The sequence below is a fragment of the Balaenoptera physalus genome (genome assembly GCF_965194825.1).
Source record: "Balaenoptera physalus genome assembly, chromosome: 2".
Taxonomy (NCBI): Eukaryota; Metazoa; Chordata; class Mammalia; order Artiodactyla; family Balaenopteridae; genus Balaenoptera; species Balaenoptera physalus.
The window spans coordinates 12449105-12472252 of record NC_138883.1 but is presented as its reverse complement, the minus strand read 5'-3'; the positions used below and the strand labels follow the sequence as shown (position 1 = coordinate 12472252).

Sequence of the window (23148 nt, the reverse complement as noted above, 5' to 3'; positions counted from 1 at the left end):
TGTAACTCTGGGTCACTATTCATTAGTAAAACAAAATGAGGACTTAAAAAATGAGTGAAGGTTGCTAAGGGTACCCAAAGAACAGGGTTATCTTGCTTGTTCTACTGTATAAATATGGGTCGGGGGGAGGCAGTGGGCAATTAAGCACAAAAGTGCACTTTCAGCTGGAACGCTGTAATGTGTCACCAGAATAAGCAAAACTGTAAAATAATAGGAAAACAATACCCATGTTTCACTAACAATATATTCAAGTGAGAAAGGGTAAGAGTCACTAAATATCTTAATTATGAGCTACTTCAATTGTTAACGAAAATCGAAGAAACCCCCAAAAAAGTGACGTGTCATAAACAAATAATTTTTTAAACTGTCAGTATAAAGCAAGAGGATCAAAATCAGTTCCGCCCCCAAGTTAAGGGCAAAGGAAGAGGTGGGCGTGGATGAACCAAACAAAAATACTGTACGCGACGTAGGGGCAGTTCCACTCTGCTCTGAGCTATCCTGGGTACTCAAAGGAGAAGAACCAGAACTCTTCCCCCACCCCCCGACCCCAGTGGTCTCTCACTAGAGAAAATCGGTTAAGAGGCAAAAGGAGGAGTGACACTCCTCTGGACCTGTCTGCGTCTCGTGACAGATGGACTTGGGGACCAAACGGACGCTCCCAGGGTCCCAGTAAACCCCTCCCTCCCATCGCCCCAGCTGTTACCTTCCACTTCCTCCGTGCCCTCCATCAGCATATCCTTCGTAAAGTTTGAAATCTGGCCAGTGAGGGAAGCCAGGCTGCCCCCGACTTGACCCAGGGACTGGCCCAAGCCGGAGCCGAGGCCCCCAAGCCAGGACGACATCGCTGCGGGTTATAGAACAACCTGCTCCGCTCCGAGAAAGGCGGCCAGCGTCGTCGGACGACCCAGCCAAATGTCCTCGAACCGCTGTCTCCGGGGGACCGGTCCAAATTACAACACTCAGGATTTAATAAGACAGGGGTTCCTAGGCAACGCCGGCTTCGGGGACCCCCACCAACCGCCGGGCTCTGACTAGAAACGCAGAGGCCTGGCCTGGGACTTTACCAGGGGCCCAATTCCAGTGACATGGGCACCCCCGCGGGGCCTCCGCTCATTCTCACGACTTCCCACAGTCCGGGTTAGGCCACTTCTTCCTCTGCTTTAGTGACTTTCCCCAGTTCCATTGGCAACTCCTGCCAACTCGACGCCGGCAGCCATGACACCCACCATGAACGCGGCTATGGATCATAGAGAGGCGCCGCGATGGCGTAGAAAGGCCCTGCAGAGCCGCCGGACGTGTCCTTGGCGCAAGGGAGCATGGGATCTCGGAGGACCAAGTGCTGCCGCGGTGGCCGCTGCCTCCAGCCCAGGGCAAGGTCGTCTTCCACGTAGCCTGCCCGCTTTGGCAGCAGGTGGAAGAGCGACCGGAACCCGCTGCGACGCTGCGCTTTCGGCCGACCGCGGCTGGATTTCAGGCAGAGCCGACCCTCGGTGGGTGCCCCTCAAAGCCGGCGTGGCCTGGGAAGGGAACCCCGTGGACTCTTACTCTGTTGGTGAAACCTGAGTGTTTTAATTCTGACTACACTCGCGAAGGCAGCGGTGCGAGGAGATTGGGCGGAGACCCTCCACCGGACAGGAAGTGGACTTTACATAACTAATCACACGTATACAGTAACGATTATTCTACACCCTGTCAAGGGCCGCTCTGTGCCCGGCACTACGGTATTAACTAAGGATACACAGAAGGGATGGGTTGCAAATTCAAGTGTCCAGGCAGCAAACATACTTATATTGATTACCTTCATAATGGAAATGTTCTCTGCTGGCTTTCCAGCTCACAGCTGATACCCTGCCTTCTTTAATATACGAAGAGCTTTATTCATGAAGCCGACCTAACCCATGAAGTTGAAAATACAGACAACCTCTTTTCAAAATAACTTTTTAGAGGACAGTATGCCAACTTAATACAGAAGAAAAGCTCTTCTAATGTGAACTCTCCTAAGGTATTGGTGGCACTAGCCCTGCAAGGCCCCACCCCTCCCGCGGTCCTCAGTTACACAAGTTGGTGCACACCCCTGTGTCCTGAATTGCTTGGTTTCCTCCCTAAAGGAAAAAAAGTCACGTGACTTACAGGCATTTGCTGCGGTGGTACGTGAACACACACTACCTGGCCAGAGAGACTGCCACAATTTTTACTTTGAAAAGAGCAGGATAGGTCTGCAGGTCTTTTAAGCGTAGCACCAAATATACCAGCATCTTTCTCTTCGATTTTATTCACAGCAGGGGCCGCCACAGATTTCATTTCATTTCATTTGTGAATGGAACATTGGGAATGCCTCCAGTATTTGAAATCTGATGGCACCTAGGAATAGTAGCCCTCCCAGAAATCTGAATGCTTTTCAAATAAAATTTGCATCTCGTTCTGGAAGTTTTTATTAAATGTTTTCCATGTAGTTTTTTGAAAGGCATCATTGCCCAGGGATTAGATGTGGGGACTGACTGCCTGGATCTTTCATTTATTAGTTGTATGACCTTGGGTAGGTTACTTAACCTCTCTGTGTACCAGTTTCTCATTTGTAAAATTGGGAATGATAATAATAGTGTCTACTGGGCAGGGTTGTTTGGAGGATTAAGTAAAGTAATTTTTAAGTGCTTGGAACAGTGCCTGGTACGTGGTGAGTTCTATTAAGTGTAAAGTTTTAAAATTGTGACATAAAGGTGACCTGCAAGTTATTAATGTCTCCCATTATTCTGAGCACCAGGGATACAGCAGGAGAAAAAACACACACAAAGTCCCTGATCTCGTGGAGCTTGCATTCTACTGGGAAGGAACAGATGAGAAATAAAATGTAATAAATATAAGACAGGTGGCGATGGCTGCTATGGGGAAACTATAAAACAGGGTAAGAATGATATGGAAGGGATGTGGGGAGAAATGGCACTTGTAATATTGTAGAAGGTGGTCAGGCAAGGCCTCACCGGTAAGGTGATATTCGAACAGAGACTTAAAGGAATAAGATAGTGAGACATGTGGGTATCTGGAAAAGAGCAGTCCAGGCAAAAGAAACAGCTGATGCAAAGGTCCTGAGGTAGGAGAATCCTTGCCAGGTTAGAGGACTAGCAAAAAGGCAAGGATGGCTGGAGCAGAGTGGGCTGGGGAATGGTGGTAAGCAGTGAGGACCAAGGAGTAAGAATAGGAGAGGGCAGATCACATAGGACCTGGTAAGCCAGTGTAGGAACTCAGAGTAGAATGAGGGATTGCTTTGAGAAAAGGAGCCACGTGAACTTAGGACCTAATTGGGCTCCTGGATGACAGTGAAAAGTTTAGTGTAAATCAAGCTCGTATTTCCTACAAGTGTAAGTTCTCTGGAGTGCCATTTCCATAAACTCATGTTGTGCCATAAAGATACTGCAGTTAATGAAGAAAACAAACAAAATATATGTCTTCACATCATGTATTAAGTTATTAACATAAAAGCTATGTCCTAAAGTCCTCCTTATGGGGGATTGTTTTCAGTGCAATGGACTATGGTCCGAGACACTTAAAGTCTGGTTCTGATAAATAGCAATGATATGATGTTTGGGATGTGCTTCAGAAAAATGGGGACAGGGTAGGTGAAACAAGAATTGTCAGGACTTGATCACTATTGATGCTGGGTTATGGGTACGTAGGGGTTCATTATACTGGTCTTTTACATTTGCATAGGTTTGAAATTTTTTATAATAAAAAGTTAAAAGATATACAAGTTTGATGAAGTTTGGGCTGAAGACACCTCTTCTTTTTCTTACCCAAAACCCCTGTAGCTAATAAGGGTGTTCATCATCACTTAATGAGTAGCAAAATCAGCCCAGCAATATCAAACATACCACATCAGACAGAGCCCATGAATCTGCATGGCTCCACGTGGTGGGATCCAGGCTGCCCAGCTGAAACTCTGAATTTAGGATTTTTGTAACCTCAACAGGTAGAAGATTTTTTTTTAAAAGCTAACAACAACGACAACAAAAAATACTATCAACTGCAAACTGGTTTCCATTTCTCGAGGCAGCATCACCAATACTTCTCTAGGGAGAACAGTTCCTTTGTTCTGATGAAACCAAATGTTTTATTTATGCAAATGTGAAGAAAAAAAACCCATTTTTAAAGTAGAATTTAAAATATTAGTCTGATCTTTCCCTCTGAATTTCTAAATATTATGCTTATAATCGCCATTTTCTCATTAATTTTAGACATTACCTTCTCTCTATTACAGAAAATAAAAGATTTAGCAGTCTTGTATTACCACATGCCTCTATTTCCCTTCCTTCTGAGCTCCCAATAGAGTGATATCATAATTATTGGTAACATCACTAATTATAGTTTACTTTATATGACTACATAAGTGTTGTTCATTGCTGAGCCACATGGTGTGCTAAGATTACATTTTCTTTATTTTTCAAACTTCCATGCTTCCTGAAGTTAACAAATTCCATCTTTTAGATCTGCACAATTTTCTGTTATTACAGAATCACTAATCCTTCTAAAACTTAGCAACAGAGTTGTAAAACATGCTCCTAATTCTTCAAGAAGGTATCAAGAATTCTATTATTTGCTTAGACTCAGTCCTTTCTACCCGGAGTCCTCTGTTTCCCTGCTCCACTCTCCCCTGACCTATTCTCTGGGCCTTGTTTTTCTTTCTGGAACCTCGTAGATGCTTCCCTTTATCTGTGATGCTCTGAAATTAGTAATGATGTGCCTTGGGGTGGGTTTGTTGTTTCATTAATTCTGTTGGGGACTCAGCAAATCCTTTCAAAAACCATGTCTTTTAGTTCTGCAAATTATTTAAAACACTTTTCATTGATGAATGGCCCCTCTCTAGGGAAACAGCTGCTTTTCGGATATTTTTAATCAAGCCTCCTGGTTTCAGTCCACATCTCACCCCACCTTCCACGATAGTTGTTGCTTCATGTCCTGTGTACTGCTGGATGTCCTTCTCTTTAATACTTAGTATGCACCTTCCTCAGTTCTGCTCATTCCCGTATCAACTTTCTCCGTCTTCCAAAGAAAAGTTCACATCTCTCTTCTGCTGTTGCCTCAACTGGCAGTGACTGCTAATTGTTGCCCAAAGTCTGTTCTCCCCGTTGGGCATAGTAATTGAACCGTCACTTTTTACCTGGACGATGGTACAGTAAAAGATGCCAGTGCCCCTTCAGATCCCGTCACCCCTTTACCGTTTTCGTGCACACCTATCCTTGGGGTGCTTTTACTCCCAGAAGTCAGCACCCATTTCTCTTTGGCAGAGGACTGCCTTCAGGCTGCCAGAGCCCACATTGCCTATGCCCAAGAGAGCTGAAACACAACCTTGTTCAGTAACGTTTTAAAATGACACAACTCCCCTGCCCACGGTGGGACACCTCTAAGATGTGACTATACTTCCTCTGGGCCTGTCTGCAGGACTGAGGCTCTGTTTACTGTTACACCCTTGCTTGGCTTCCTTTTCTTATCTCCCACCCCCCTGTACCTGTTCCATTTCTTCCTGGGAGCACTTTGTAAAAATAGTTTTCACTTATCTCAGGGTCTGCCTCTAGGGTGCTCAAGCTAAGACTCGTGACCACCCAGAATGAAAACCACCTTGTAGCTAGGAGTGGCCATGCGCTTCCGTTCTGGCCCATGTCATATAAGTGGAAGTGGTGTGTGCAACTTTCAGGAGGTAACCTTAAAGAAAGGGCACATGGCCTTTTCCCACCCTCCTTTTGCTTTCTGATTGCTGGAATGCAGATGTAAGCATGGGCACCATAGCAGCTGTCTGAGATCCATGGGTTGACATTAGCAATGGAAGCCATGTATGTAAAGCAAGAATACGAAAAGCAGATTCCTGACACTGTGTGATGCCCTATCAGCCCTGGATTGGCAATCTCTACATTTCCTGAAGATGAGAGAGAAAAAAATTTGTAGCGTGTAAAGTCACTGTTATATTAGGTTTTTCTATGACAGTCAAATCTAATCTAATGAATTCATCTCTGCTGGTCTCTCTGTACTTATGAGTTTATATATTTTTCTTTACTTTCATTTATGTAGTTCCTTTTTTTTTAATTTTATTTATTTTTGGCTGTGTTGGGTCTTCATTACTGTGCACGGGCTTTCTCTAGTTGTGGCGAGCAGGGGCTACTCTTCACTGTGGTGTGCAGGCTTCTCATTGTGGTGGCTTCTCTTGTTGCGGAGTACAGGCTCTAGGCACGTGGGCTTCAGTAGTTGCAGCACATGGCCTCAGTAGTTGTGGCGCATGGGCTTAGTTGCTCCGCAGCACATGGGATCTTCTCGGAGCAGGGATCGAACCCGTGTCCCCTGCACTGGCAGGCGGATTCTTAGCCACTGGACCACCAGGGAAGTCCCTTTACTTTCATTTAGGTGGGATTTTGGAAGGTGGGATCACTGATACAGTGATCAAACCTATGTATTTTTTATTGTGATAAAATATACATAAAATTTACTGTTTTTAAGTATACAGTTCAGTGGCATTAAGTACATGCACATTGTTGTGCAATCATCACCATCTATCTCCAGAACATTTTTCATCTCCCTAAACTGAAACTCTGTACCCATTAAATAGCAACTCCTTAGTCCCTACTCTACCCAGCCCCTGGCAACCACCATTCTATTTCCTGTCTCTATGGATTTGACCGGTCAAAGGACCTCATAAGTAGAACCACACAGTAATCCTCTGCACTTAACTAAAACTCCCTGGGAGACGATTCAGATGATTGTTCAAAAAAGCTAGATCTGCTTTGGGCCTGAGAATGTTTTCAGTGTTGGAGACAGGGCTGCCCCTGTGCAGAAAAGAAACACAGTTTTTGGAGAACACACATCTTATTTGGAGAAGGCATGAAAGGTGTGGGATCAGCTCCTTCCTGGCCTCTGGCACTGGGTTTGAGCCACTTTAGAGGGGTGAATACCAGAACCCAACTGAACGATTTTCTGAGAGACTCAGCAGGACTCTGGGTACCAGCAGAGCTGCTCAGGGCCTGTGTGACAATGTGTGGTTTGGGGCTGAGACAAGGCCATTCCACTCACCTTTGCTTGGAACTTATGACCCATCTGGTGCTCCAAGGATTAGACGTTGTTGAGTGTGGTAACTTTTGCATCTTATTTTCTACCAGGTTATTGCTGGTATACAAACAAGCTATTGGTTTTTGTTGACTTATTGACCTCCCTCATTAGTTCCAGTAGCTTTTCAGTTAATTTCCTTGTGTTCTCTAGGTGTACAATCATATCAGCAAATAGTTAGGCATCATCCTTTCCAATATTTACACATCATCATTTCATATGATAACATGTCGACAGTAATGAAGGTTCACTTAAAGGTAATTGGAGTGACAGGCCTAAAGAGCTTTGGGAAAGCTGGTTTCAAAAACAGAGAGGCCAAAGGCCAAGTGAACAGTTAAGATGTTCCGGCACATGCTTACATGTGACATGATGATGTCCTGGACTAGAAGTGGCTGAGAAAGGCCACAGGGAGGTACTCAGATATTAATCACTACAAGTGATGATGGGGATTGACAAGCAAAATATCAATACAACGCTAAGTTTTCAAAATGGTAGTTTCTGACAGTGATGAAAAATACTGCATAAATATAACGGGAAGGAAATCAATATGCACAAGTGGGAAGTGGGAGCCTTGCCTAAAATTCTGATCTGAGATAGGTTAAGCAATATACCTTTATTGTTAAAAATTCAGTTTTTCGGATTGCTTAAGGTAGACACTGGCATGGAAGGCTCTTTGGTAGAAGATGTAGTTAATGGGCCTTTTAAAAGATTTTTTTTAAAAAAAGGCTTGGGATATTCTAGAGGAGAGAATATTCTAGAAAGTGGCATCAGATTGTTTGGTGTAATAAAATATAAATACAATTCAAACTTATCTTTATAAAACTGTACATAAGATTTTGCCTACATCCCAGTTCCAGCTTTTGTTCATTACCTGCTAGGCTCTCCAGCTATCTCTGTTCTTCAGAGACAAGCAACCGCCTCTGCCTCAGTCACTGTGCTTGCTGTTTCCACAGGCAGTATAGTGGCTCCTCATTTTTCAGGTGTCTGAAAGGCACCTCTGCAGAGGCCTTCCTTGAAACCAGTCTGAAGCAGCACTCCCTCCCAGTCACATGCTATCACATCATCGTTTTGTCTTCCTATCTCACAGAACAAGCATAGCTCTTAACATGTTATGAAGCCATGCTCAGTAATTCAGATGTTTCCTCTGCCTAATGGCCAATCAGAATGCAAGCACCAGCAGAGCAGAGTATCTTAATCATGGCTCTGTTCCAAGACCCCAGAACCATGCCGGGCACATGGTGAACGCACACAGGTCTTGCTGAGTGAGTGAATGAATAAGGAATTGGTTTTCTCTTGTAGCCCGTGAGACAAAGGGTGGTTGGGGATCCTGACCCAGGGAGATCTGGAACAATCTTGAGAGACTAAAGTCCAGAGAAGGGTGGCAGTCCAGTTGAAACGGAAAGTCCTCACAGCAGGCCAATGACCTTTAGGGACAGGGATACCCAAGGGGCAAAGGCAAAGGGGCAAACTAGAGTGTTAGGGTGCCTGGGGGTGAGAAAGAACTCAGCTTCTTTGAAGACCTATAAGGAGGCCTGCTAGGCCCATAGTGTGAAAAGGGGAAATGTCAAGAGTAGAGGCGTTAAGAGGTCAGCTGGACCCCAACTACCTATAAAATTAAACGATGAGCATTGGCCATGCAGACACAAAATGGTTGAAAGGATCCTGAAACACGCAAATCTTCAGGATAAGGACAACCCAAAATTTGCCTATCCTTTACAAAAGTTCTTAGCTAACCATAAAATGGGCATTCAAATCAACTTGTACTTTTCATAGGGCCCACAGGTGATGTTGATGAGATCAGAGTCATTTGGTGGCATCCAAATTCAATGGATTGGTCCTTCTGAGGACTAAGCTATGAAGTTATGCTAAAAAGATGCATGTGATCAATTTGAAATTTTTGTTTCAAAATTTGTGCCCAACCCTAACTAAAGCTAAAATGGATATACAACCCTCATTGTAAAACCTGAGGATTCTATAACCCTCAATCAGTCCAGGTGGATTCCAATTGTTAGTCTGGTGTCCAGAGTTAGATAAAATAAGGAAAAATGGCACTCTTAAAACTGTCACTAATGTGCTTTGCTTGGCTCTCAGGGTTAAAAAAGCAACTGAGCCAACATTTTAAAATCAGATTTCAAATAAAAATATGGAATTCTTAGCCTCTCTTAGAAAAGATCAGAGGATCCAGTAACAATGGGCCTTCTGGCAGCAGTTACCGTAGTTGGAATGGAGAATCAGTGGCTTCCCCTGACCTGCTTCATTCATCACCACATCCATAAAAAAATGCTTCTCAAATTCACTCTGCACGTGAATCCCCTGGGGATCTTGTTAAAAATGCAGGTTCTGATCCAGTAGGTGGGAGTGTGGCCTGAAACTCTGCATTTCTGAGAAGCTCTGAGGGTGCAGATGCTCCAACCATACTTTGAATGCAAAGCTATAAATTAACAATAAACACTAATAAAAACAGAAGTAAAAAAGCAAACATTATCTTTATTTAATAATCTTTGATATTTAAAATACAACTCATCGAACATCCACATTAACAACAGTATCCTCAGTGTTCAACAGTGCTTTGGAAGCCCGGCTTCTCTAAGGACCAGACAGGAAGGCCTGTGTGTGTATTAACGGCAAAACAACTCAGACAGAGGAGCACACACAGCAGGGCTGCAGAGTTGGGTCCTGAGCAAATGGCACTGCCACAGTGCACTTGTGTCATGGCCAAAAGAATGCTTTTTACTTCAGATGTTTTTTGGTAGTTGAATTTCAAAGTTTATTTGTACAGAACAGTAATTTTTAAAAAGTTATTCCTAGTAGTCCAGTGTTGTAGAAATTAATCACATTCAAATGTATGTTTTCCTCTTTAAAAAAAATTCCTGAAAACATTCACCTTTGAAATATGAAGGAGCCAAGTGAAGTGCTTCCTAAATGAATCAGGCATTTCCACATATATTTCACTAATGCTTCCCATTCCTAGTCTCTGAATCCATAGTCTTGAAATATTTATTGATACACTATTATAATTAAACATGCCAATTGCTATAAATTTAGAAGTGGTTACTAGCATTAATTCTTAAAATGCCAGACCATTTTGCAAAAAAATTAAAATAGCAGAGGTTTTCTTCAAATTAAAAAACAAAAAGATAAAGATTCAAGAATTAACCAACCATGTCAATAATCTTCTCATTCATGAGAGCAAAATGGAACAAAAATATTTTATGTATAAGACTTTAAAAAACAAGTTGGTTCATCTCTTCAGCAAAAGATGCTGGTTATAAATGGACCAGAAATGAAGCAAAGTTTTTATCTTGAAAATATGAAAAATTACTTACACTGCTGAAATGATTAGTTAATCCAATCTGATTTTTCTTAATTAAGATCACATCTGTAACATCTCCATACTTGTTAGGGCCCAGCTACAACAAACAATTCACTTTGAAAGTAGTGGCCATAAACCTCTCCAATTGCAGATAAAGTTTTTAATAGAAAGTCATCAATATTAATAATTGAATCCTCTTAAGAATTTAAAACATCAAGATTTATTTTTCATTCTAGGCTATTTCAATTATTATATTTTGCTTATGCACTGAGAATCAATCTTTTTTGAATTTGCACAGGTCCAATGGGCCAATTTTAAGACATTTAGTAAATCTTGGCACTAACATGATACTACTTAAAAATAGTATCAAACATGCAGACATTAAAAATGTGACTTAAGCTTTTACTGGCAAAAAACTTACTTTGACTTAATATTAAATGAAACAATGTAGACTATGGGTAGTTTTGCCTATAATGATCCTCAACTAGTTGAGTTTTTCCTCTTTAACTTTGGCATGAATAAAGTCTTAATTAAGAAAAATTAAGTTTTAAAGAAAAAAAGCACCTCCTTAAATATTCTGCGAATTATAAATTATTTGGCCAAGATCTTAGAGCTGAAATACAGTTTACCTGCAGCAACCTTTTCAAACAATTTACATTACTGAAATATTCGTATGTTAATTACTGTAAAAATGCACATTGATGGTTTAGATCAGATGTTAACTTCTCTGAATTTTTAAAACATAAATAACTACTTATTAAATCCATGACATCTATAAGTATGAAAGTGTTATTTCCAAAGCTTGTTTAAACTTTACTTATAATACTAGCATTGTCATGGTATGTATTTTATCCCGGTAATACAAATTATACATTAGAAAAATGATACTAATAGTTTAAATATTAAACATTAAGGTGTTCCCAATTGGTAAAAGAGAATGGAAATCTTTATATAAATAAAGTTCTTGGCAGGACAGTTATCGTGAGTTTCATTGTTCCTGACTTGCAGGTGGTTTAAAGTAAACAGCACTTCCTGATGTGTGAACTATAGCTTTGTGTAACTTTAAAATTTTCTTACTGTGGTTATGAGCATTGGCATCTTTTCATACTGGCCAACTGATTAAGAAATGGAATCTAAATGTTCAGTTAAATATATGCCAATCCACACAAGATGGCAGTTCACTAGTGATTCTGAATCTGCCTGCCAAATATAACAATTTCACAACTAAATAAACACATTCAAATATATCCAGTGTGTGCTCGGCCCTGCTTTAAAAAAATCCCTAACAAACGAAGGTCAACATGCCACATTTCTTTAAGTGCTTTAACAAGGGTGTGTAATATAAGAACTAACTCTAACGCTAACTCTTAAGGTTAAAACTTTTAAATGTATACTCATTTTCTCGTTTTTATATTAGGTAGCTCATCAATTCAAATATATGAAAAGTTTAACGTAATTTTTCAATGGGAAAAGATACAGGCCAAATATCCATGGAAAATATGACTAGCATACTTGGGATAACTACAGAAATGTCCAGTCTTAAAATATTTTGGTTTGTAAATCTTAGGGAGGAGTATCAAACTCCAGCATCCCTTGTAGTTCTAAAGTTTTGTAATTCTTCTAAAACATTTTCAATTGTCAAAAGAAAACTTTAGATTTTAAAAGAAAACCATCTAATTTTATGTAAGGGAAACTTCAGAAAACTTACTTGGCACAAAATAATGACTAAAAAAAAATCTGTCTCTATCCAAGAAGAAACTATTTCATAATCATAAATAAAAGGCAGTTTTTCATCTCTTTTCAGTTAGCAATAAATCCTACATCAAAAATTTTTCCCTGATAAAATGTGTGTAGCCATACACCAGGATATGGCAACATATCATACTTTAATTTTCTAAGTTGTCCGCTGAAATTTCTTCTTAAATTTTAGCTTATGAACAATTCAACATTCAAAAGGGCTTCAAAAGGGGATGGAGAATGAAGGAAGGGGAGTAGATGACAGAATTTAAAAGGCCCATTTCAGAGAGACATGATTAATTTTCACCAAAATCATCCCACTGCATTGACCCAGCAAGAAACTCTGCATCCCAATTAAAGAATGTTTATCAAAACTAAAGACTTTCTTATTTACAGACCCAGTAAGTACTGTGACTTCTGTAATTCTAAGCTATTTAAACATGATGCACGTGTTAAATCACAGTATAAATTTAAATGTAGTTTTGTTGTTAAATTATTTTCATGTTCTAGATCATTATCTCTGGCAAGCTATACCTACTTAAAGATGTACAGCAGAAGCAGACATCTGCACTTCGTGACTCAACTGTAAATAGAACAGACAGCTCCAGTCACAAGAGGAAAAATAAAATGAAACTGCTACTAAAATTGAAGGCCAAATTTTATCTATCATACATTCATGGTGGGCACTGGATGTTGTTTTGCAACGGAAGGAAACTTGCACACCATGCTTCTCCTATTTTTCTCAATTGGAAAAGAAAAGGAAATAACAAGGTGCAGGAAACAGGGTTACAACAAACCTATAAAGTTCTGACATAACTGAGAAGACATTCACAAAGCATTTGGGAAAGGATGTGCTCACACATTAACAAAATTCTCATTTATTCTCAAATACTTGTGCAGAGCTGATTTCAGAGTTTAGGAATGCACCAGAATCATGAAATAATGATCCCATCTTAGAGGGCTTAGAAAGCAAAACCTCAAGAAACATTACCATCTTTCAAAAGAGTTGTAGAAAGTAATGAAAACCACATAGCAGAGAAATTGTGATCACAGAAAATAACATAAGAAAACACCCAAGTGCACAATACATAGTCAGAGGGTAAACAGCTTATCCTTCTGGAACTGTTACTATTACCAACACAGAGGAGAGACACTGTCCTAAAAGGTTAATTTGGTTAAAGAGAAATAAGAACAACTTTTAGATGATGAAAGTCAGCCAAATTCTGCAGAAGGGTGGAAAAGAAGATAAAATGTGGGGGAAAAGTTCTGTGGCAATAGCTGGTTATAATTAGTTGGTCTGCAAAAAGATCCAAGAAAAATGCCCTAATTTTAAACATGTTAGATATTGCACACTCAAAAAAGAAAAAAGAACATTTAGAAAACTATTTTAAATTTCTTTAATTGCTGAATGCCTCTTTGGCTAGTGTTTGGAGGATCATTATTTAGTCCTACAACTGATGTATTTTTCACCCTCTCAGCTTTTTGTTTGCAAACCACCTAAGTCTTATTTCCTCTGTTGAAAATTGTTCTCTTTGACACATTACCAAAATGGACCCTATGCTGTAAACACACAGGACAATATTGGAAAGACTGAATATCTAAATGATTTGTGAAAGGTATTATTTTTTTCCTTCTGTTTTGAAATTACTTCTAACAGTTTCTAAAGACATGGTCACAGCTGCCTGAAGCATGTCTTCTTCACTCATAGCATCACCTGTTGGGGATAAAACACATATTTCTTAGAAATTTCTAGAAAATTTCCAAAGTCATCAAAAGGTAAGCTCTTCAAAACTGTTTGACTACTATAGTTTCCTTTGTTGATTTTGAAAGTTTACATACAATAAAATCCACTCTTTTATAATTCTGTAAGTTTTGACAAATACATAGAGTGGTATAACCATTATCACCACCCAGCTACAGAACCGTCCCACTGACCAAAAATATTCCCTCGCACTGCCCCTTTGTAGTCAATCCCCAAGCCCTAAGTCTAGGCAACCACTGATCAGTTCTCTGCCCTACAGTTCTGCCTTTTCCTGCATGTCAACACAAATGGAATCATCATTATGTATGTAGCCTTTCAGTATGGCATCTTTCACTTAAAAGCATTCAGCTAAGGGGAAGAAAATTTAACTTTGTGTCTATCGATGATGAATTAGTTAAAAAAAGTTTGTTTTGAGAAATAATTATTTACTCACAGGAAGGTGCAAAGATAGTTCAGGGAGGTCCTGTGTACACTCTGGCTAAATTTCACCTAATAATTAAATCTTACATAACTACAGCTCAAACCTAAATCTGAATATTGGGACTTCATACATGTAGATTCGTGTAACCACCACCACCGCAATCAAGACAGAGAACTGTTATGGCACCATAAAGATCTCCCTCCTGCCATCCCTTTTTAGTCACACCCACTTCCCTTCCCCCCCACCTTCCCTAACTGCAGGCAACCACTAATTTGCTTTCCATCTCTATAAATGTCGTTTTTAGAATGTTACACACATAGAATCATACAGTATGAGATCTTTTGAGATTTTTTTTTGCACTCAGCATAATGCCCTTGAGATGCATCCAAGCTGTTGCATGTGTCCACAGTTGGTTTCTTTTTAATCCCGAGTCGTATCCATGGTATGGAGGTACCGCAGCGTGTTTAACCATTCACCTACTGTAGGACATTTGTTTTTTTCCAGTTTTTGATCATGACAAATAAAGCTGCTATGAACATTCGTGTACAGGTTTTTGCATGGATGGAAGTTTTCATTTCTCTGGTATTAAATGGGAATATAACTGCTGGTTGCATGGTCAATGTATGTTCAGTTTTTATAGAAATTACCAAATTATTTTCCAGAGTGGCTATACCAGTTCAAATGAAAGTTAGAAATCTTACCTCCCTTTATTTTCCCCTGTTTATAACTGCCTTAAGTATTTCCTATAGTTTACGCTAAAAACCAAATCAATGTTACAATTCTTCCTTCAGTCGTCAAATGTAATTTAGAAAACTGAAAAGGAAAGTCTATTGTGCTTACCCATATTTTTATTCTTTCTACTGTTCTTTTTTCCTTCTTGACGTTTCAAAATTACTTTTTAACAGTTCTGTTTAGAGAACTTCCTTTAGCCATTATTTTCCCCTTCATTCCTGAAGAAAATTTTCATGAATTCCGGGTTGAGACTTCCCTTCTTTCAGCACTTGAAAAATGTGTGTCACTTCCTTCTGACCTCCACGATTTCAGATGAGAAATCTGATGTCATGCAAATTGCTGTAGGCAAGCTGTTTCTAGCTGATTTTAAGATTTTTTTTTTTGTCTTCAGTTTTCAGAAGTTAGACTACGATGTGTTTTGGCATGGATTTCTTTGGGTTTATTCTGTTTGAGGTTCACTCAGCTTCTAGAATCCGTAGGTTGGTACCTTTTGCCAAATTTGGGGAATTTTCAGCTATTATTTCTTTAAATACTTTTTTAGCTATACCCTCTTTCTCATCTTCTGGAACTCCCATGGCACAAATGTTAGATCTTCCCCACAGGTCTCAGGCTCTGTTAATTTTTTCCAGTCTAATTCTCTTTGTTCCTCAGAATGGGTAATATCTACTGTTCTGTCTTCGAGGTCACACTGATTCTTTTCTATGTCCTTCCATCCACCTGTTGGGTCTGTCCACTGAGTTTCAAAATTTCAGTTATTGTTATTTTTCAGTTCTAAAATTTCTATTTGGTTCTTCTTTATATCTTCTATCTCTTTCCTAAGGCTTTCTATTTTTTTCATTTGTTTCAAGCATGTTCATTACTGCTCACTGTAGCATTTTATGATGGTTGCTAATTTAAAATCCTTGCCAGATAATTCTAACATCAGTGTCATTTTGGTGATGGTGTCTACTGATTGTCTTTTCTCATTCAAGTTGAAATTTTCCAGGCTCCTGATATGACAAGTGATTTTTAAGTGAATCCTGGATATTTTGGGTATTATCTTATACGAATGTGAATCTTATTTTTTTTTTAATAAATAAATAAATGTATTTATTTATTTATTTTTGGCTGCGTTGGGTCTTCGTTGCTGCACGCAGGCATTCTCTAGTTGTGGCGAGCAGGGGCTACTCTTTGTTGTGGTGCGTGGGCTTCTCATCGTGGTGGCTTCTCTTACGGTGGAGCATGGGCTCTAGGCGTGTGGGCTTCAGTAGTTGTGGCACACGGGCTCGGCAGTTGTGGCTCACGGGCTCTAGAGCACAGGCTCAGTATTTGTGGCGCACGGGCTTAGTTGCTCCGCGGCATGTGGGATCTTCCCAGACCGGGGTTCGAACCCGTGTCCCCTGCACCGGCAGGCGGATTCTTAACCACTGTGCCTCCAGGCAAGTCCCGTGAATCTTATTTAAATCTCCTCTTTCAGCAGGCCTCCTCTGACAGGAGCACCAGTGGCAGAAAAGGGTGCTGCCCTGCTGCTTCCAGATGGGGAGAGGGTGTGTGTGACCACTACTGTTGAACATCTGTGGGAGTTCCGGCTTCCCACTGATACCTGCCCGATTGGGAGGGGTAGGAATGCCTCGTTACTGCCTCTCACTGGCACTGTGGGGGTGGTCTCCTTATTACTGCCTCGAATCAGTGACGGCCTGATTCTCCATTACACTTCTTCTGACATCACCCAGGCGACAAGCCAGAAGGATGCCTCTTTATTGCTGGGTGGAAGTCCAGGCTCCCTAAGACCACTGACACCACGGGAAAGGGGGCATCATTGTCTCCTGGAGGAAAAGAAAATCCCAGCTCTCCACTTGGCTTTTTCTGACACCACTCTGGCCCGGAGAGGCAGGAGATGTGCCTCATTATGTTACTTGGCCTTTGCCAATGGGGTAGGGTGGCAGTAGGACCAGTTTATTTACCTCGTCCATGCTGGCTGGACTAGAGTGTTTATTATCTAAAAGTTTTTGTCTTGCCAAGTAGTCCCTTTTGGCTCCATAGAGCAGGCTTTTCTTGGGGCAGAAAGAAAATCCAGAATACTGACCACTATGTCTTCCTCTGGTCCTGAGCTTCTCAGCCAGTCTGTCTTCTACTTTTCAGATTCTTCTTATATTTGTTTTATACAAATGTCCAGCGTTGTTAGCTATACTTAGCAGAATGATTAGGAAAAAGTACCCATTCATTCCTTTTTCTTGCTAATAGTAGTCCACTGTTTGGATGCAGCACAGTTTCTGTGGTATGTACCAGCTCAAGGACAACATGTAAGCAGTTTCCAGTTTGGGGCTATTATGAACAAAACTGCTGTAAGGATTCATATACAAGATTTTGTGGGAACCTGTATTTTCTTTTCTCTTGGTTATATACCTAGGAGTGTGACTACTGGATCACATGGTTAAGTGTACGTTTAAGTTTTTAAGAAAATACTAAACCGTTTTCCAAAGTTGCTGCACCATTTTACGTTCCTACTAACAATGTATGAGCCCCAGTTACTCTGATTCTTGCCGCATTTGGTATTGTTAATTTAATTTTTTTATTAAGCCATTCTTGTAGGTGTGTAACGGTGTCTCACTGTGGGTTTAATTTGCATTTCCCTAATGACTAGTGATGTTGAGCACGCTTTCATGTGCTGTTTGTCATCCATATATTTGGTGAAGTGTCTGTTCAAATCCTTCACTCATCTTTTTGAATTGTTTTCTTATTTTAGTTTTGAGAGTTCTTTACATACTCTACTTAAAAGTTCTTTGTCATGTACAGTTTCCTTCTCACTCGATTTCTACTACCAATAATTGGCCAAAGTTTAAGACCTATTATTAAACCAAGGCCTGAGGAGTAACTCTAGATTTCTTTGTTGTAATCCGGACTACACTCAGGTGTTTTCAGTTCTCCCAGCGGTAAAATGAACTTATTTTCCACCTACTAATATTCATTATCTCTGAGAAACTTTTGGAGAACGTACGAATTACTGTGAAGTTGCAAGTGATCTTTACAATTTTAAAGCAAAACATTGCTTAAGTGCTTTAAGGGCACTTAAGGATACACAAAGGAGTTAGCCTGCTCCTTAATCCAAGAAAGTTTGGTAGATTACAAATTCCTTCAAGAGTTTCAATATAATGAAAGCGAGGAGAAAAAAAAGCCTATAAAGCCAAAAATCACATGGAGTCAGGGGGTCAAACAGAGCATGCAGGTAACAAATGGGATATACAATCAGAGAGGTGTACCTAGATCACTGTCAAATGCTCCTGAACTTGTGTTCGGCTTTTCACATGGATGTCCTGGTGGATCTTGCTGCTGCTGCTGCTGCTGCCTGAAACATTCAAGAGTGAGTGTGTATTTAAAAAACAAAACGTAAGAATAAATATGCCACGAGAAAAAATATTCATGTGGAAAATAAACGGTTCCACAAAACAGAAGAGTCACTGGCATGAACACCACAAAAGAAGGCAAGAGCAATCAGTCTGATAGAAAACAAACTTATGGTTACCAAAGGGGAAGCGGGGGGAATAAATTAGGAGTTTGGGATTCATAGATACACACTATTATCTATAAAATACATAAACAAGGTCCTACTGGATAGCACAGGGAACTATATATTCAATATCTTGCAAAAACCTCTCATGGAAAAGAATCTGAAAAAGAATATATATATCTAAAACTCAGTCACTTTGCTGTACATTTGAAGTTAATACAACATTGTAAATCAACTATACTTCAATTAAAAAAAAAGAGCAATCAGTCTCATATAAATTACTGAAAGGCATCACAGTGCTGATCCTAGAAAACTTAGAAAATTCGAATTTATCAGGCAAATTAATGGGTAGGTATTTTCACCACAAAAATAACACATTGTACAAAAGGAGTCACTGGTAGCTATTTTTATGCAAATGTATTGGTTTACAGATCCTTAATATTGTTGGAAGTCACTGAAAATAAGCACCTTTGAGAAGATAAAGCATCTCAAATTACCATGCGAGTTAACTTGACCTTTCCATGGCTGGCTCCTTCTTGCCACCAGATCTGGGCTTCAGCATCTTCTCAGAGATCCCGCTCCTGACCACCCCGCCTAAAGCAGCCACCTGGCGCCCTCACGCGCTCATCACTCCATTTTAATTTTCAGCATAAACTTATCACCATCAGATATTCTTCTGCCTGTCTCCCTCTTTACAGTGTCAACTAACAAGAGCGCAAAGTTTATCCTGTTTGTTTCCCCAGTGCCTAAAATTGTGCCTGTCACCAAATACTTGATGAATGAAAGAAAGCAACTACTTAACCTGCATTATCAAGTTTCAGTAATACCTGTAGCATTAAAATAAGTTCTCCCTGTATTTTTTGCAAAAGGAAAATCAATGTCATAATCCAAATATTAAAACATTTAAATATGACAGTTATGATATAAACATGTAGGAGAATGTCCTTGTACTTAGAAAATAGACACTGAAGTATTGAGAGATGTAATGGGAAACTGTGTCTGCAAGTTATTTTCAAGTGGTTCAGAAATATCAACAATTAGGGAATCTGGGTGGAGGGTATAAGGAGCTCTGTGAACTATTTCTGCTTTGACGTAAATTTTAAATTATTTCATATATGTACATATGTATATGCTAAAAATTTAAAAACCAAAACGTATAAACATCTGACAATCTAAGCAAGAAGCTATAGCTTTCAAAAAATGCTTAAAAGGATTTTTAAAGGAAGCAGAATTTTAAGATGACCAGTAACACTATGAAAAGAATAGCATATTTTTTTCTAGGGTCCCTCTTAATCCTGTGTTTTAAATATGAGCAACAAAGCAAATTCAGCCAGTGGGACTTCCAGTTTCTCCCTGTTGGCCTTTGAGCCAGACACTGACGTGTGCACGGGTTTATGACTCTGGTGAGCGTGGCTAATGAGGGACACGTAGGCACAGGGCTCCCCCTGCATACCCTGATTCTGGAACATGGCACAAGAAAGACAGGCTGTGAGGAGGGGATTTCCTGGCACATCCTCTCCATGCCCTCCTTCCCCTCCATTCAAGAAAGTATGTCAGAATGCAAGCGAGTGACTGGTGAGACAAAGACTTTAGAGGGATAACCTTTATTCTACTTTAAAGTGAGAAGTAAATCAACTGCCAACCTTGAAACAATTCTGACCCCTTTCGTATGTGATGACACTGTAAGATGGAACATGTTCAAGTAGCAAATCAGCATCCATTCTCACTGTGCCTTCTAATGTGCCTTCGGTATGACAGAGGCTGGGAAACTCAAAACTACATATCTTAGATTGCTTTATAGCTAGGATTCTGGTTACCAGTTAAGCACTTGTATGAGATTTACAAGGCCGATGAGGCACAGCCATCTTCCTGCCGCTTTTGTTGTTCTCTGCTGGCAAGTAAAGCCATGGAGATGCCAGTTCCAGAATTCTGCTTCCTGGCAGTTTCAGTGGGGGCCAGACTTCAGGTTCCCACGTCTAGGCAACTGTGGTGGCAGCTTCTTGATGCTAGGATCACAGCTAAAGCAGTGTGTTCTTAAACTTGATATCCTGATTCCCCATCATCCAACTGGGGCAGCATTGCAGCTCTTCCAACAAGTTGGTCTGTGGTATTCTGGAGGCCTGGCCTACAGCGTGCCCCTCCAGTTCTTCCCAACGTTGTGTAAGCCCTTAATTTATGTATCAAATTCTTTTCTGCTTAAAACATCTCTAAGTCGTTTCTGTTTCTTAAACTGAACCCTGATAAACTATGCCACGCCACTGAAGTGGTAGCTCAAATACTAGGCAATCAAAAAAAATCATAGCAATCCATGGCTATGAAAACATTTGTTTCCCTCCTTGTTGGGAAACACTTTTTTAGTGACAGAAAGAAAGAATCTGAATCATTTCAGAGCTACACCTGGAGAAGGCATTAATAACACTGACATATACCTGTAGGCTACTTCACAGTTTACAGAACGGTTTTACACACTGCCTCATCTGATGCACATAACATGTGAGTTAAGGTTTTACAATGACATAGCTGACACAGCAGAGTTTTTCTCAGGGTTTTATGATAGGTACCATGGATTTGGAGATTACCACTGGAAAAAATATCATGGCTACGAAAATATCAGTTAACAACTCTTACTCATAAACTATGAATTTGTAACAGGTAGACTTTCAACAGCATTTTCATGCTTAATGCATGAACACTGTGGCTACTATATTAAGTGTGAAGCTTCAAACACTCTACAGAAAAAAAAAAAACCTATAAATTTCAATGAAAAACAAATTAGCACCAGGGTCAGTTTGGAAAGGATCAGAGGGAAGAAATGGCTCCATAACCTTAGAGCCAAGTTCTCCAAAATAGAAGCTATTGAGACAAGGACCCATATAGGTTTAGTAATCAGGAATTCTACTGAAAGGCAAAAATTAGTTTCTCAGCTCCTTCACTAACGAGTCCTACAAGATTCTGAATGCTAGCCAAAGTTAAAAAGAAACCCCAAGAAGTTAGCTCTTAACTCTTCTCAGCAACAAGTAACTGTGTAAAATATTCTCTAGTTCTACTCAAGTTCTCACCAGTATTTTCAAGGCCAAACCAGGAGGCAGAGGATAGTAAGCCGAAGCTGGAAACCATTACGGTACTTTCTTACCCAATCAACAACCCCCAGTCAGAAAGGAGACTCAAACATTTAAAAAAGGGTGCAATGTTGAATAAAACACCTGCGTTAGTTATAGCTGGCATTGCGCTTGTTATAACTTACTTAGTCATTATGGAATGTTACTGCATTATCCTTTGTATTCTAAAAAGTTTAACTCATTGGAAATTCTACATTTTTAATCCAAAAAATCTAAAAAACTTTTTTTTTAAAAAAGAGGGATTTGTTTTTATATTTTAAAGACATTTTCTTTTTCTTACACGTACTTGTGAATTTTATAGTTTCTCTATAAAGTATGTCTGTTTGGACCATTTTGTTCTGGAAAAAATTGAAGTCTGAAAAAAAGCATGGCAGAAGTTATCACTTGGAAACTGTTCTGGAGAGCAGTTTAGAAATCTGTACCAAGGCCTTAAAAATGTTCATGTCCTTTAACTTAGTAGTCTGAAATTCTCAGAATAATTAGCAGAAATGATGAGAGATTTGAGGCATAAAGTCAATACAAGGATTGTTCATTGCATTATTAATTATAATAGCAAAAATCAAAAGGTTCATAAATTGTGATACATAAATTCATTTTATGAAATATAACATAGCCTATTACAAAGAATATTTACTCTCATGGGAAAATGGGTATAACTGATACACAATATATGGGCGTTTGTGTGACTAGAAGCGTGTGACTGCCAAAACACTCACATCAGTTATTAAAGGTAGGATTATTTTTTTTTAATTTAGATCTCTCTAAAAATAAATTTTCCAAAATATTATTTTTTATCAAATTAAACATTTAAAGCTATTTTTAGCAATAACTAGATAGTTGATGATATTATAGAACTACCATTAATAATTATCATGTGATAATTATTCCATTATTGTATGGCAAGAGCATTTGGCTATATTAAGAAAAAAGCATATATTTTAGAGACACACACGGAAATTAATACAGATGCAGTATGATGATTTAGATTTGTTATAAAATAATCCCACCCTGGGGGTGGGAGAGTAGAAAGCATGGGAGATGGGGGCATAAAAAAAACAAGATGGCCCATGTGCTGATATCTGTTAAATCTGGGTAACAGATAAATAGGGGTTCCTTATGCCGGTTTCTCTACTTTTATATAAATTTGAAGTTTATCATAATTAAAAAATAAAAAAAGTTAATTTTAAAATTTAAAAGGGAGTGACAAGCACTAATAAGCACTATTTTGAAATTTTATACATAATTAAATCCATTAATCTATCACTGAATAAAGACTAGAAATATCTCACATTAAGAGGATGTCAGTTGATCAGAACTTTCCTTCATATACTTCTGAGCTGTGACTTAAAAAAAAAAAACAGAAAACAAAGTAAATATTATCTTCATTATACCATCAAATGTAAAATGCTCTAACATTTTAGATACTACTAAAGTACTACCAACTCTGATGTGTACGAGTCTTCTGAATTGCAGAGATGTTGAAATGTGAAAAAA

The 23148-nt window shown here is 39.4% G+C and overlaps 2 protein-coding genes across 11 annotated transcripts in view; both read right to left on the bottom strand.

Moving 5' to 3' along the window:
- TRIP11 (thyroid hormone receptor interactor 11) overlaps positions 1 to 3954 on the bottom strand; it is a 68051-nt gene extending 64097 nt beyond the window's left edge. For 2 of the 6 annotated variants that reach the window (XM_082451181.1, XM_082451179.1), the window contains exon 1: positions 704 to 3951. In XM_082451181.1, the coding sequence (XP_082307307.1) occupies positions 704 to 842 (139 nt within the window). In that variant the 5' untranslated portion in view covers positions 843 to 3951. Of the gene's footprint in view, positions 1 to 703 lie in introns of all 6 variants that reach the window. The other 4 variants (XM_082451180.1, XM_082451183.1, XR_014260951.1 and 1 more) reach the window with 3 other exon arrangements.
- Positions 3955 to 9550: 5596 nt separating this feature from the next.
- ATXN3 (ataxin 3) overlaps positions 9551 to 23148 on the bottom strand; it is a 35309-nt gene continuing 21711 nt past the window's right edge. For 4 of the 5 annotated variants that reach the window (XM_082451380.1, XM_082451381.1, XM_082451383.1 and 1 more), the window contains 2 exons: positions 18288 to 18373; positions 9551 to 13847 (listed from right to left, as the gene is read on the bottom strand). In XM_082451380.1, coding sequence (XP_082307506.1) covers positions 13753 to 13847; positions 18288 to 18373 — 181 coding nt within the window. In that variant the 3' untranslated portion in view covers positions 9551 to 13752. Of the gene's footprint in view, positions 13848 to 18287; positions 18374 to 22943; positions 22998 to 23148 lie in introns of all 5 variants that reach the window. The other variant, XR_014260965.1, reaches the window with a different exon arrangement.